General features: G+C 37.5%; 2 protein-coding genes across 3 annotated transcripts in view; one reads left to right on the forward strand and one right to left on the reverse strand.

Annotated features, from left to right (window-relative positions):
* The window catches only part of LOC107710075 (dual specificity protein phosphatase 16-like), a 19391-nt gene extending 7125 nt beyond the window's left edge, over positions 1–12266 (reverse strand). Inside the window, exons 1-5 of the mRNA XM_016514778.1 lie at positions 12056–12266; positions 4984–5561; positions 3172–3307; positions 1329–1492; positions 1088–1247 (exon numbers count right to left, since the gene is read on the reverse strand). Of these exons, the coding sequence (XP_016370264.1) occupies positions 1088–1247; positions 1329–1492; positions 3172–3307; positions 4984–5208 (685 nt within the window). The 5' untranslated portion in view covers positions 5209–5561; positions 12056–12266. The remainder of the gene's footprint in view (positions 1–1087; positions 1248–1328; positions 1493–3171; positions 3308–4983; positions 5562–12055) is intronic.
* Positions 12267–14407: 2141 nt separating this feature from the next.
* The window catches only part of LOC107710077 (cAMP-responsive element-binding protein-like 2), a 4312-nt gene continuing 2052 nt past the window's right edge, over positions 14408–16667 (forward strand). The window contains exons 1-2 of one of the 2 annotated variants that reach the window (XM_016514779.1): positions 14408–14574; positions 15724–15921. In XM_016514779.1, the coding sequence (XP_016370265.1) occupies positions 14560–14574; positions 15724–15921 (213 nt within the window). In that variant the 5' untranslated portion in view covers positions 14408–14559. The remainder of the gene's footprint in view (positions 14575–15723; positions 15922–16667) is intronic. The other variant, XM_016514780.1, reaches the window with a different exon arrangement.

Genomic DNA, 16667 nt, shown 5'->3' on the forward strand with positions numbered 1-16667 from the left:
TCAGCTAAATGAATGTACCATGGCAAAGATGAATCCACTTTTGGAAGTTGAATGTAAGGGAAATGTCATTTTGGAATTTCTGTGGTCTAATGTGATATTGTTGTTCATGTTCTTGTTCATGATGAAATGTAATTTTATTGCTGTAATTAATTTATAGCATTAACAAGATGACCCGTTGAATTCATTTTGGGAGCGATGACTGATTGAATGTATTTTTAGTCCAGTGCCTGTATATAAGATTAGTATTGACCAAGTTCAGAGGCTGTCATATGTGGATCAACTTACGATGTTGTGTATTTTCAACAGTTTCAATATGAAAAATAACTTTTATATTGATTCAATGGATTTATTGCATTTTGGGAAAAAATTATCAGTTTTTATAATAAATCTTTGAAAATCAAAATCTGGATTAGAATTTTTTATGTTATTATAACCTAAAGATGCTATGTGAAAAACAGAAACAGAAAATAGTGGTTTTCATCTTGCCACTTTCTTAAAGAAGACACATTTTTACTCAAATTAATCAAAATGGATTTATAGCGTTTTGGAACCAAACTCTTCATTTCTTCTGTAATATTTGATAATTTTGTTTCCAGGACTGATGGCATACATACTTTGTAATAATACTGTATCCATATTAACATTAGTGTGTGTGTGTGTGTGTGTGTGTGTGTGAGTGTGTGAGTGTGTGTGTGTGTGTGTGTGTTTTTTTTGCAAGAAATGATGTGAACAGAAACAGAAAATAGTGGTTTTCATCTTGCCACTTTCTTAAAGAAGACACATTTTTACTCAAATTAATCAAAATGGATTTATAGCGTTTTGGAACCAAACTCTTCATTTCTTCTGTAATATTTGATAATTTTGTTTCCAGGACTGATGGCATACATACTTTGTAATAATACTGTATCCATATTAACATTAGTGTGTGTGTGTGTGTGTGTGTGTGTGTGAGTGTGTGAGTGTGTGTGTGTGTGTGTGTGTTTTTTTTGCAAGAAATGATGTGTGCCATGGTCATTGTATGTATTTTCCCTCTGGAATGGAAAAATCAAAACCTCCAAAGATGCATAGACAGATGATGGTGTCTGACCTATGAACTCCACGGATCGCTCCAGCCAGGGCAGGATCTTCTCGCAGAAGCTGTCGTTGACAGGCACGCGCAAGAAATGCGAGTCGGGGATGAAGTCTGGTTTGGGGCAGGTGTTGCTGGCGTTGAGCACGTAAGCAATGTCGTTCTGCTGCATGAGCTCCTGCGGGAACACAGACTTCAGCACGAGTTCGTGTGACGCGTGTCAGACGCGCTCGTAACTCGTGTCTGCAGTGAGCGTCACCTGGTTGAGCACGTCTCTCTGGCAGCCCAGGTACAGGTGTGGCAGGATCCGCGTCGGCCCGCTGCTGCTCATAGGGAGACAGGGCTGAGAGATGCAGGACGGCACCAGCGTGGACTTCCCTTCACACAGACCCGGGAACAGCTGCGAGAAGGCCACAAAACCACCTGCAGACCAGGACAGAACACAGACTGGTGTTTTATGAGGCCGCATGAAGATGAAGACCTGCTGAAAGAGATTCGTGTGCAGAGCAAATCATGTCTTTAAGTTTGCATCTAGGTTTGTGTCGGTCTGTCGTCACTATAAATAACTTTAGATGAAAGCGAACACTGCAAAATTAAAAATTACAACTTAGAATTTGAAATTCTGCCTTGGCAACTAAATAAGTTAGAGTTGAAGCGCTAAAATTACTAAAATAAAATAAAAAAAATAAAATGAACAAATGACTAAAACTGAAATGAAATTTAAATAGTCATATTTAAAAATGCTGTAGCACTAAAATTACTAACTGTAAAATAAAAAAATAAAATAAAACTGAAATTAAATTAAACTTAAATAGTCATATTTTCAAAAGCTGAGGCACTAAAATTACTAACTATAAAATAAAAAAATTAAATAAAACTATAACTAAAAAAAAAACTACTAAAACTGAAAAACAAAAATTAATGGAAACCTAAACAGTAATATTTAAAAAGTTGAAGCACTAAAGTTATAAACTGGGATTAAATAGAAACTAAAACAAACTAAAACTGAAATTAAATTAAACTTAAATAGTCATATTTTTTAAAAAAAGCTGAAGCACTAAAATTACTAACTGTAAAAAAATAAATAAAATAAAAATTAAAACTAAAATATAAAACGGAACTAAAACAGTATAAAACTTAAATTAAACTTAGTCATATTTAAAAAAAGCTGAGCCACTAAAATTACTAACCATAAAATAAAATAAAACTACAACTAAAAAATTACAACAATAAAAAACTACTAAAACTGAGAAACTACATTAATGGAAACCTAAATAGTAATATTTAAAAAGTTGAAGCACTAAAATTATAAACTGGGATTAAATAAAAACTAAAACTGAAATTAAATTAAACTTAAATAGTTATATTTTAAAAAGCAAAAGCACTAAACTTATTACTAACTGTAAAATAAATTTAAAAAAATTAAATAAAAACTAAAAAATACAATTAAAACTAAAACAGACTAAAAGTAAAAAACTAAATGAAATGAAGCCTAAAAAAACTAAAAGGTTGAGGCACTAAAATTATTAACTGGGATTAAAGAAAAACTAAATATGAACTAAAACAAACCCTAACTACAACTGAAATACCTATAAAAATGACAAAAGCGCATCACATAATTCACGAAAATGTAAATACAATTAAAATGAAAACAGAAAATATAAGAATAAAAAATCATTCAAAATATTACTAAAAACGTCAAAAATTATGATTATGAATAAACATATGAATAGTGTCTCACAGTGAAGAAGGGCCGAACATTCACGCTAATAGAGCCGTGTTCACTGGAGACTCGCTCTGACTGAATCATTTGAATCAGTGAGTTGTTCACTGGAGACTCGCTCTGACTGAATCATTTGAATCAGTGAGTTGTTCACTGGAGACTCGCTCTGACTGAATCATTTGAATCAGTAAATTGTTGATTCGAGCTGCAATCCGCTCAATCCAATTGAATTCGCGAATGAATCGTTCAGTGCGATTTGCGAAATTATTTAACAGGCTCATTGAAAAGAATCAGCTCGTTCACAAATCGGACACCGCTATCAGTGTGAGCACTAGTGCTGGTTGTCGTGTCTGTCGTGGTGCAGGTGTGTGATGTGAACCTAAGAGCAGGTGGACTGATGGGAAACTCTTCTCCAGCTTGGCCAATAGGACGCTGAGGAAGGCCTCTGATGAGAGGGAGGCGGGGTCAGACGAGCTCTGGTCGTACACCACGACCTCTTGACCCTGGAGCTCCAGCTGAAACACACACACACACATAATGAAATAGTGAGTTCATATCTGCTCCTTATTCCCTGTTTTCTAGTTGTATTTAGAGTAAAATCTCTTAATACCGTAATACTGTCACTCCAGTGTTCTGGTTGTTAAAATGACGTTCTATATTTATAATCATGTTTGTCCAGTTGTGTCAGTGTAGTTTTCTACTTTAGTTAGTAGCTTGCAATGTTGGGGAAAGTTACTTTTAAAAGTAATGCATTACAATATTGTGTTACTCCATTAAAAGTAACTAACTGCGGTACTTAATTACTTTTTATGGAATGTGATACATTGTCACTTTTGTGTTACTTTTTGTCACATGGGCTGGGCTTGTTTTTTTGTTTTTTAATATAAAAAAAAAAAAAAGTTGTATTTTTGGCAACTGTAAGGGCTCTTTCACACCAAAAATGAAAAGAAGTGCCTCTGCACTTACTCCTGATTTCTCTCAACACTGGACAGGAGAGCTGTCAGCCAATAAATGGGAAAACAAAGTAACTTTCAGATATTTCAATATAAATTTAAAAGTAATGAGTTACTTTTGACAGAGACTGAGCGCTAGCACAGATATCTATGGGATGAGGTCACTCGGCAACCTGTTGCTAAGGCGTCTCAATGGCCCTCATGAGAGACGATGGCTTGTTTGTTTCATTTGTTCATTATGAACACACACACACACACACACACTCAGGTCTGCTGCACACTTTAACCCTATAGTCTATAAACCATTATAAGATCTCTAATGATCAAACTTGGCTGTAAATCTGTCGCACACAATCTACTGCATGCCTTCTGTCGTCTGATTGATAGTTTAGACTTTTTTTTATCAAGACAAAGCTCTTTCAGTAGAGGAATGATCTTCCCAAGCCTCCAGAACATCTCACATCTTTTGAGGAGCGTTTATTTGTTCATCTCTCAATCAGCACTGCATGGATTGCATTGCATCTACTGTGTCATTTACAACCACTTGCATCGAGCCGGTCTTTGCTTCTGTACCTCAAACTTTGCACTCCATAAAAAAATTCTTATTGTATATACATACATGTATATATTTATATTTATTTATATACATATTGCTATTTGCACTTCTGGTTAGATGCTTACTGCATTTCATTGGCTCTGTACGTTTACTCTGCACAATGTCAATAAAGTTAAATCTAATTATATGTTTGGATCATTTAAATCTCATCTTTCTAAGACATATTATTGGAGATATAGAGTGACGACTTATATTCATATCATTTATTTCAGTATCTGCTATAAAGATCTCATTGATTTACATTACAAACTCATCATATAAATATCAGCATTTGCAGCAAATTGCATATTTTTGCTCAGTTTGAGTCTCTGAATCAATTTAAGTAGTTTTTTCTCCATATTTTCACTATATCAGACTATATGAGCCATAAAAGCATCAAATATGCAATCTTTTGTTTTAGATCTTTACATCGGATTCACACTAAATCGGATGTTTAGCAGGATAATGACTCTGCTGTTTTACATGCAATGAGCGAATCAGTCCCAAAACACTGTTTTGTTTTATTTTGAGCATCAAACAGCATCCAGTGTGACTGTAAAAGAGCAGCGTGAACATCCCGCTAAACATCTGCTTGGGTGTGAGTCAGATGACACGCCTGCATTACTCCTGTAGTTTCACGCACCTTCCTCTTGGCCGAGTGCTGCAGGAGTTCACTGATCTGGATCTTGTCCTGCTGTAATCTCCTCTTCATCAGTTTGGAGCAGTTGACGTTCACGGCCTCCAGAATGTGACACGCGTTATACTCCACGAACGGACGGCAGTCGATCAGCAGCACGCGGTCCAGGCCGCCCTCCAGCAGAGCCACCAGACCCTCGGCCCCGATGGGCCGCGCCGCGCGCTCACACATACCCACAATCCCTCAGTCCGTCTCTGCGCTAACAGTCTCTGTGTCTCAGTGCTGCTGCCGGCGGGCCCTCAGGAGATCAACGGCCCCATTGTAGCAGCTGATGATGTCACTCTGGTTGCGTTCGGCAGGCGGCCCAAAAGCGTATGAGAAAAAGCAAGAGGAAACTCCGGAGTAAAAACGCACTTACACGCAGCCTGTGTGTATGTGTGTGTATGTGTGTGTGTGTGTGTGTGTGTTTGGGGCGCAGTGGCTGATGGGAGTTTCTTTCACACCATCACAGGGGCTCCACAGACAGGCGGCAGCGGCGTGACCTCATGCACCTCCGTACCGCTGCACTCCATCATGAAGATCTCCTGCGGAGACACAAAAACACACCGTGAACTAGGGCTTAGGCTTGCTGCAATAGATGGTGTTTTCGGTTATACCGGTGTTAAGCCGCAACACCGGTTATGTCATTTGCCTACCGCGGCACCGCCCCCCACCGTCGTTTTGATTTTTTTATAGTAACAAAAATCATTTAGCCTAGGTCAGTGAGGACAGACACTTTTAAAAACTAAACGCTCAATGCAGCATGCCGAACCGTGCGCGAACGACAGTGCACCACGGAGCAGGAGTCAGATTTTATTTATCACGTGAGGAGAGTGAGTCGAGGGTGTATTTTTATTCGTTTTGTTAATAAAAGTTCTATGAGTTTGACGTTGTTGTTGCTTGAATTGAATCAATGCCCAATTGCTTTTAATTTGAAAGTGAAAGTAAAATGTGCACGGCGCTTTTTCAAGCTATTTGAAAACCAAGAAATCCGAGGAAAAGAGGAAAAACTCAAACAAACAATTGCTTGATGCCGGATTGCGGCAATTCAATTGCCACTAATTTGAAAGTGAAAGTAAAATGCCTCCAGTGTTGGGGAAAGTTACTTTTAAAAGTAATGCATTACAATATTGCGTTACTCCATAAAAAGTAACTAATTGCTCTACTTAGTTACTTTTTATGGAACGTTATGCATTACGTCACTTTGGCGTTACTTTTTGTCACCTGTGCTGGGCTTGTTTATTTGTTTTTAATAACAAAACAAAAAAACTAAAGTTGTATTTTTGGCAACTGTAAGGGCTCTTTCACACCAAAAGTGAAATTAATAATCCTCAGGCTGAAGGACGTGCCTCTGCACTCACTCCTGATTTCTCTCAACACGGGGACAGGAGAGCTGTCAGTCAATATATGTGACCCTGGAGCACAAAAGCAGTCTGAAGTCGCTGGGGTATAGTTTTGTGCTCCAGGGTCACAAATGAGAAAACAAAGTACTGATTTGAAGAAGTAACTCCTGTAAAGTTAAAAGTAATGCATTACTTTACTAGTTACTGATCTGATTACATAACTCATGTTACTTGTAATGCGTTACCCCCAACACTGCTCACGTCACACTGCATCTATAACACACGCAAACTCTCAAATGTTTTTTTATGCAGTGTTTTACGTCTAAATTGGGCATTTAACAAATCCAAGAGTAATATGCATATGTGAGAGTTTGTGCGTTACAGTGATTTCACCACGAAAACGGCTCATTCAAACAGAATGTGCCATTTCATAGTGTATATTTTGGTGACAGCAGCTTTGAGTTCACATGTCTGTTGGTGTGTGAGTGCTAAAAACAAGAAAGGTCTGCTTTAATCATGTCATCTCTTTAATGTGTACAGGACTGCACAGAAACCAGTGAAATTCCCCTGTGTGCCGTAAAAACCTGCCAGTCAGTCCTGTATGACGGGAAAATCCCAACAACAACAACAGCGATGAAATATCTGAGTTACTTGTTTAAATAATGTTTTCCCATTTATTCACTAACAGCTCTCCAATTCGAGAAATCGGGAGATGAGGCCTTTATTATCATCACTTTTGGTGTGCTTACAGTTGTCAAAAATATAACTTTTGGGTTTTTCTTATTAAAAACAAATAAACAAGCCCAGCCCCGGTGACAAAAAGTAACACAAAAACAACATAACACATTGCGTTCCATAAAAATTAACTAACGCAATTAGTTACTTTTTTTGTGGAGTAATGCAATATTGTAATGCATTACTTTTCAAATGTAAACGGAGTCAATCGTGACATCGTTTGCGAAGGTCGAGCTGAATTAAAACTGTTTGCTCTGTGTTTTTTTGACTGAAGGTTAATAGCTCAACCTGAGATAAAAGCCATGGAGGACTTTGACCCATCGAACGGCCACAAACAGATCAAACGAGGCTGAAATCAGACCACAGACGCTTTAAAGGCCTGAGACGCTGTAAATGAAACACACAAACTGAGATTTTCAGTCTCTGAGGTGAATATCAGCCCAAAGTCATGCTGAAACCTCTAAAATGATGTTAAACACAGCTGTTCTAAAATCAAATTTAAGATTAATTAAGATACTGTATGTTGTGTAATCAATATACCAATAATAGCCAGAGGGAAAAAAAAGATTTTGTGCATAATGAGGGACTTTTAATCATAAAATATTTTGAAACGTCTATGCTTTACTACTTCCAGCTGCTCATTCAAACAGATGATAGAAATAACTAGCTGAGTAAAGTTTGTGAACAAACGTTGAGGTTGGCCTGAGAAAGCCTAGTCTGAAAGTTTGAAGCAGTTGTAAAAGCTTGATAGATAGATAGATAGATAGATAGATGTTGCTAGCACAATGCTAGCATGATTTAGCATGTTGTTGGCATGTTGCTAGCATGTTTTAACACTACTAGCATGTTGCTACCATGATTAGCATGATGTTAGCATGTTGCTAACATGTTTCCAGCATGTTGTTAGCATGATTACCCTGTTGTTAGCACGTTTTTAGCATGATTAACATGTTGTTAGCCTGTTTCTAGCATGATTACTGTGTTGTTAGCATGTTTCTAACATGAGTAAAGTGTTGCTAGCATGATAAGTGTGTTGCTAGCATGTTTCTAGCATGATTACCGTGTTGGTAGCATGTTTCTAATGTGATTAACATGTTGTTAGCATGTTTAACATTTTGCTAATGTGTTGCTAGCATTTTGCTAGCATGTTTTATCATGCTGCTAACATGATATTGCACATTGCTATCACGTTTTAGAATGTTGCTAGCATGATTAGCACATTGCTAGCATGAATTAGCATGTAGCCATTAGTCATTAAGCTTTGCTAGTGATAGACAGCTTAAACACTCTACAAGTCTTACTGTACAAAAGTTTTGCCCCCCTCAATGAACATCTATGGGACTTTTCGTAGTTTTGATCGTCTGTTTCATGAAAATCGTAAGTCCGATCAGTTAGAAAATAATAATAAGAATAAGCTTTCATAGTAGTTTATAGTAGTAGTTGGCTTTCTAAATATGCATCTTACAACCATCTACAACAAATTTACCATAACGATCCTTCGGCATTCACTGATTGCGAAGAATTAAGACTTTTGTTAAACTATTTAAGAACAAAACCAAATGGCTATGTTAACACTGTGAGCCTTAGTGCTCAATTCTGATTTGTGCTCAGATCCGATTTTTTTGTATAGCTGTTCACATTGTTGTTTTAAATGTAGCCAATATCAGATTTCCAGTGTGAATAGATCATGGTTCTGAACTGACCTGCATGCGCAAAAAAACCCCGATACCAACAGGATTGCCAGGTTTTCACAAAAAACTCCACCCAATTATTTTTCTAAACTAGTCCGAAACTAGCCCAGTCGCATTCCAGGGGGGTCATATATCGCGTTATTATGGTCACTTTAATTTTAATTAAATTTTAATTCACTTTAACCCACGGAGTTGAAAAACAACACGCGGCAACAGTGAAAAAATAGCCCAATTCCGCGGGAAAATTGTAGACTTGGCAACCCTTACGCGCGCTGTCCTATGGAAGTAAAAACGGAGGATATAAAGTTAGTAATTATGCATTTATTTTTAGTGTGATCTGCTGCAGAAGCCAGCGAAATTATGTGCACGCAATATGAAAAATAAAGACGAGGATGTGACAGAAGAGAGCAGAGTTTTGAAACTTTTATGACCATGAGTCCTCATGTTTTGCTTGTATAGTTATATATTAGGGCTGCACGATAAATCGCATGCGATATTTAACGCGCATCTTATCAGTAAAGCCGGTTCTGTAATCAGCGGTAAATCTCCATCACGTGCGTGCTTTCACATTGAGCAGCATTAACTACACGGAGCCGTTGTTTACTGAGTTATAGAGTTGTCACTGTAATACTTGTGAGCTCTGACACGTCACTGTACTTCCACTGACTACCTTTCGCAACGGTCTCGATAACTTTGGGTATGTAAAATCTTTGAAGCGACTCCCTTGAGCACAGAATCGTGACAAGTGTTGATCTAGAGCGACGTAAAAGTTCAGACTGCGGTTGCATTGCGAAACATCAGGACCTGTATCGGATTTAGTACCACATATACAGTGGCACAAATCGGAATTGAAAAGATCAGATTCCATGCGGTTTGTGCGGTTCACACTGTCGTGAGAAAAACAGATCCGAGTCACATGTGAGCTAAAAAAATCGGATTTGGGCCACATTTGCCTGCAGTGTGAACGTAGACTTTTTAAAGACCTGTGGAATCCCTGTTTTCAATAAATATTAATTACCGTATTGGCCCGAATATAAGACGACCGCGTTTTTTCAGATGTATTTCCAAGAAAAAAACATCGTCTTATATTCGGGTCAATACGGTAATTATCAGTCACGTTGATCAGATTGATTGTTGTTGTCCTGCACTAGTAGATCAAGCAGGGAACTAAAGATCATAGTTGTAGCCGGTTGCATAAACAAGCCTTTACTAGTTTGACCAACCAAGTGCTAATCAGCCTTAATTTTCGAATTCAAATCTACCTTTTTGTAACTGACCAGTCTTGAACAAGAAAAAAAATGAGATGACTAACTTTTTTTTTTAGACTAGTCTAAGCTGTTTATGCAGCCGGCCTTTGGTCTCTATTGGTCGGTTACTAGATCACCGCTGGACTGAACGACACAACTAGCTCCTTTGAGGAATGATCCTGATCAAACCGGCTTCTTCTTTCTTCTTCAAGTAAGACATTTGTGGAAATGAAACGTTGACGTGAGTGCATTCGGCTTTACGAGGGGAAATTCTTGATTCGAGTTCCTCATCGGCAGATTAACCCATCTTTGGCTTTATTTGTACTCTTTTTGTTTTGACGTGAACAAACATCTGAAGAGCCGTTCTGGTGGGAAATGCTGTCTTTAAGGGACCCAGGCATAGACTTCTGTCCTCTGTAGAGGACATTATGTACAGAGCACATTCAGGGCTTTTTAGAGATATCAGATGTTTGGAGGTTTGATCATAAACACACTTTCTCCTTGGTCTTTAAACATAGCTAATATTGACCGAATGAGCACTCTTAGGGAAATATGATAAGGTTTTGTAATTATCATTTAAATCTGGCTAATTTTCAGATTGTTTGTCGTAAATAAACATCTTAGACAAATGTTATGGAGTTTCAAGGGCATAATTTTCATAAGTGTCTGGACACCAGGACAAACGGCATGTTAATCAGGCATTTTGGGGAACAAGAAGAAATTATAGATCAATATTCCAGATATTCTTATGAAAAAGTTATTACTCCCGTTATTACACTTCTTTTTTCATTATGAACACATTAATATGCAAATTAGATGCAATCTATAGATACATTGTATAGAATGCGAATACCAATTTATGAACATTTTACGCACATATTCCATAAAGTCAAATAGCATATCAAATCATTCGGTTATAGCTTTCATAACATAGTTGAGAATCATCTTTATACAAAGTTTGGCTAAAAATAGCCTGAAACCTAAAAACTGATTGCTGAATGAAAAAATAAAGCATTGTTTTTGCGTATACATGACTTTTCATGCCTAATTTTTTTTTTTAATAACTTAGTCCTGGCGTCCTCTACAAAGAATAAAATATGAATAAAATATCTATTTAAAAAAAAACAATTCTCCATTTGTTTCTTATATTTTAACCGATGTAATGACAAAAAACAACAAAATTAACATAATTTTTTAGTACCACGGTATTACCATGTTTTGTTTTGTTTTCCAGACAGATATGATTGTAATACCGTGGTTATTTTGAGTGTTATTTTTAGTATCATTGAGATGATATTATAGCTTTTGTTAGTATTTTGATTTTATTTTTATACTTTCTGATTTCATGTTAAGTTTGAGTAAATTTGTTCTGCGTTTCGGTCATTTTTATTTATTTTTGTTGTTTTTAAATAGGTTTTGTTTCAGTTATTTTACGGAAACGAGGAATGTTGCCATGGCAACTCGTTGAAATAAAATAAGCTTAAGTTTTTCCATATTTTATTTTACTTCAATTAACATTTATTTTATTCAAAGTAACAACAAAAAAATATTTTTATGCTTTTAATTTTAGCTAACTATAACACCCCTGATTTAAACAGATTATTAATTTAGCACACATTTGACTGATCGCGATATTACGGTAACGTTATCTAAGTGAGAACAGAATGGTAATACTATGGTATTCTCTTAAATACAGTGTAAATGGTACAGAAATCATTCAGTATCATGGTATCACCACACTATTTTACTGTAAAGTTACACATGGACATTTCAACAGGACACGAGTGTGTTTTCTGTGTTTTTACAGATGTCAGTCATAGCATTTAATGACAGCAAAGTAAATATGAAACAAAAACTACAGCGAACGGAACTTTCCAGAACGTTAAACTCATTTTTACCAAGTTTACTAAGTAAACGAAACTAACAAGAACATCGTGTCTCCACACACACACACACACACACACACACACACACTGCGGCCCTTTATGATCTATTTCTCATTTAACACATGCCTTAAACTCACCATGAAAGTTTCAGTCCGTCTCATTTTACAGTAAATCCACAGATAAAGATGACCAGATGCGTAGAAACCTGGTAGAGTTGCGCGGATGGGTAGTTAGGCTAGTTAAAGCTGGTCAGTTCGCCGCTGGTGAAGTTAGAGTGAGTTCATGAGCTCATCGGGTAAAAATAACATCATGGCGTCATTGAAACTCACGCACACCGGCCTCAAACTCACGCTAAAAACCGGAGAATAAAGATCCGCTAATGAGCAGAAAGCCGCTCTTCTATGGAGTCAATATAATGCCACATATATATGCAAAATAATAAAGTTTTGCAAAAGAAAATAAAGTTTTGCAAAAGAAAATAAAGTTTTGCAAACGAAAATAAAGACTCTTGAGCGTGTAAATGAGTGTAAAACTGTAAATGAGTTTATGAGGCGGAGCTTCAGTCGCGATCCGGCTCTTATGGTGCGTTCAAGTCATGTCGGACAGATCGTATTTACGAGTTGAACGCACATGAACGCCACCACAAAGTCGTTATTATTACGAGAAACTCGACATTTTCTTTAAAGGGGTCATATGATGCGATTTCATTTTTTCCTTTCTCTTGGAGTTGGGGGCGTGTCAGTGAGAAACATGGCAGAATCGATGACAGTGTTGCACAGTGTTGGGGAAAGTTACTTTTAAAATTAATGCATTACAATGTTGCATTACTCCATTAAAAAAGTAACTAATTACGTTACTTAGTTACTTTTTATGGAAAGTAGTGCGTTGGGTTACTTTTGCGTTACTTTTAAAATCTGGACAGGGCTTGCTTGTTTGCTTTTTAAAATAAAAAAGTTATATTTTTGGCAAATATAAAAGCCTTTTCACACCAAAAGTGAAATGAATAAGCCTCAGGCTGAAGGGAAAGTATTTCTTGTAATTTATTAAAAGAAGGTACACCGCCATCTTGTGCCGACTAAACTGACTTGAACGCACCTGACGTCGTAATTACGACTTGTCAACTCTTAAGTACGAACGTCCCAGGTGGACTTGAACGCAGCATTATTACACAATCAAACCGCAGAATTTCATTAATTTCACTCATACACGCTTTATTACTGCTGGACAACTCCAGATTAACCATAAAATCATTATCCCAGATAGCACAGGTATGTCTGCTAGAGGTCTGTTAAAGATCGCTTCATCTGGAAAGCATCTGCTGTGTACAAACATCTGACAGACGTCTTTAAGATGTCAGTTTTACATGCATTCTAATTCATAAAGACATCTTCTAAACATCTATTTGACATCTGATAGGAAACGTCCTATAGACGTATTGCAGATGAGCAAACGCTCTAAAAAAATACGTCTTGCAGATGTAAATGCGACGTCAGATAGACGTCTCCGTGATGTACGTGTGCTTTTTTTATTTAAAAATCAACTATCCTCATACAAGGATGTCATGTAGTTACATATCAGCCCTGATATAGCACACGTACATCACGGAGACGTCTATCTGACGTCGCATTTACATCTGCAAGACGTATTTTTTTAGAGCGTTTGCTCATCTGCAATACGTCCATAGGGCGTTTCCTTTCAGATGTCAAATAGACGTCTATTAGATGTCTTTAAGATGTTTATGATTTAGAATGCATCTTAAAGACGTCTGTCAGAAGTTTGTACACAGCAGATGCTTTCCAGATGAAGCGATCTTTAACAGACATCTTGCAGACGTACCTGTGCTATCCTAGGCAGGGAACTGTCTCTTTTAGGTGATTAATACTGACATCAGACAAATTCCTGATGTCCTCTTTAGGGCCAGTGTCCCCTGATGGGCCCCTGTGTGTGTGTGTGTGCGCAGTATTCCTATGAGGTCCTCACAAACAGAGCTGGGTCCTTGATATCACACTTACATCACGGAGAACCCCAGTTTGGGAAACCTTGACGTAATGTAACGTTTAATGCACTTCGTGTTGTTAATTACAATGAATGGAATAGTTTTTCTTACTCGTTATATCAATATCCTATTTAAATTGATGTGAAAAACAAGTTAGGTCAAAAGTAATCTAAAAGTAGTCTGATTACCTAAAATGTGTAATGATTGCGTTACTAACTACAATTTTTGTCATGTAATTTGGAATCAGTAACGGACTACAATTTGCTCTCGGGTTATGTTTAGACACAACATGAAAGACTGATCTAACGCACATCTAATGTTGCTTTCAGTGAGTTATTATATTGGTGTTGTGAACATACAGTATATATATAAATATGTGATGAGTGTGTGTGTGTGTACTCTGATGATCTTTCTAGAATGCCTAATTTTGGCCATCGGGAGGAAACTACAGGTCCCAGCATGCAGCGCGGTGGGCGTCACCCGCGCCAGAACCGGAAGAGCTCTGTTAGCATTCGGCTAAAAACACAGGCAGCTCCACTGGAAGATTGATCAAAAATCATCTCAATCGGACTCTCTAATCGATTACAGGTGAATGATCGAGGATCAGCACGCGACTGCAGACTCGCGTCGATTGGAAAACACGCGATGGATGACAGTAAAGTGCGTCATATTAACATTTATGAACATCCCTTTGGCTTATAGACAGTGCAGCTCATGATCAGCTGCATTCAAGGGATTTCAGTTCATCAGCATCTAAAGCAGCTATTGTAATACAATGATTAATGGATATGTGCCATGATATTCAGTGAAATACCTCGGGGTAGCATATTAATATCACTGAATCGTGGTATACATGAAAATACCACGGTAATCATCATTTTACCACGGTACCACCAAAGTACTTATGCGATTTTTATTAAACATTTATTTATGTACGATACAGATCCTTTCAAAGCAGCTTCGCAGTAATAAACGGGAAAATAACAGGTAATGAATCAGTAAAATGAATCGGTTATAATACAAATTCAATTTCATTTAATCAATAATGTCATTATTCAGATCAATTCCGCTCAGCTTTGTTTGAATTTAGTTCAATAAACAGGAATTTTATATTGTAAAATTCATAAATTATGAAACTAATTCATGTTTAGTTTAGAAAGCAGCTCTACAGAGTCATTCAGCTCAATTTCAGATCAATACAAGTGTCAATATTGTAAAATTCATTATTTATTAAGCATAATTTCGATTCTTTTTAATACGCAGTTGTACAGAAGACCACCTGTAATTTTGTCTTCTGTTTTTGATTGTTTACAGCAATTGTTTATTTATGTTGTATGATCATCACATCCCTGACAGCACACGTACATCTCGGAGACATCTATTTTACATCTGCAAGACGTATTTTTTTAGAGCGTTTGCTCATCTGCAATTCGTCTATAGGACGTTTCCTATCATCAGATGTCAAATAGACGTTTAGAAGATGTCTTTATGATTTAGAATGCATTAGTGTTGGGTGGTATACCGGTTCATACCAAATACTGGTGTTTATTTTTGTTATGATATGAATTTTTAAAATACCGCAATACTGTGTATGTCGCTTAAACAACGTTCGGAACGCGACACTGTTTGAAAGGGGTCCCTTTTCACTGTTGCACTGTGGTGAGGGAACAGCTGTATGTGTTACTAAGCATGTAAAACTGACATCCTAGAGACGTCTGTCAGACGTTTGTCATGTTTCCAGACATCTTGCAGACGTACCTGTGCTATCTGGGATGAGCGTTTCACCGTAAAGTCTCTTCTGATCTGTAGATGGTTGCTGGAAAAGTGAAGAAACCCGGCAAACGCGGCCGCAAACCTGCCAAGATTGACCTGAAGGCCAAGCTGGAGCGAAGCCGGCAGAGCGCCAGAGAGTGTCGCGCCAGAAAGAAGCTGCGTTACCAGTATCTGGAGGAGCTGGTGTCCAGTAAGGAGAGAGCCATCTGCGCTCTGCGCGAGGAGCTGGACATGGTAAACACTAGGGTTGGGTACCGACCGAATTGCGTCGGTACTACCGAGTATCGATACACGTTAAATCAATCGGTGCCAAATTTCGGTACCTGAGAACGCATCTGGGCGCATACGCTACAGAGAGAGAAAGAGAGACTCGTTCAAACAACACACAGGGCAAGCCGAAATGTTCTGAAGTGTGGTTACATTTCTAGGGCCGTATGGTTTCTGCGAAAACGCGGACGGGATCGCGGAGTCCATTCATAAAAACGTAATTTGCTCTATAGCGCGGAATGCCACGGAATTCGTAAATTTTGGACGAATAAATCAAAAGTAGCCACTGCCACTTAATTCGAATCGCGATATGAACTAGTGTCTGTGAATATTAAAATGCAAAAAGACGGTTTAAATATGAATCCTGCATGTTCCGCTTGCCTCTGTATGTATGAATGGCGGAAACGCGGTTTTGTTTACTACACAAATACTGAAGCACGCGTGACGCTCGCGGTGATTCCCGGCCTCTGCGTCTCACTATATGACGGCATGAACACAAAAACGTAATCTCAAGAGCTGCTGTGAGAGTCACTTCCCGAGAATTTTACCGTTTCATTTGAGAAAACTAGCATCGTCATACTGTATACATACAGTAGCTTCATGGCAACCTGTCAAAATAAAAGTACGGTTTAACAGAAATATATTACATATTATTATTGTATTACTTTTGTAAAGTATAATGTAAATCTTTAAATATTCCATTTTCTATCAAA

This window comes from Sinocyclocheilus rhinocerous, unplaced genomic scaffold, assembly GCF_001515625.1.
Source record: "Sinocyclocheilus rhinocerous isolate Xijiao unplaced genomic scaffold, SAMN03320098_v1.1 scaffold1589, whole genome shotgun sequence".
Lineage (NCBI taxonomy): Eukaryota > Metazoa > Chordata > Actinopteri > Cypriniformes > Cyprinidae > Sinocyclocheilus > Sinocyclocheilus rhinocerous.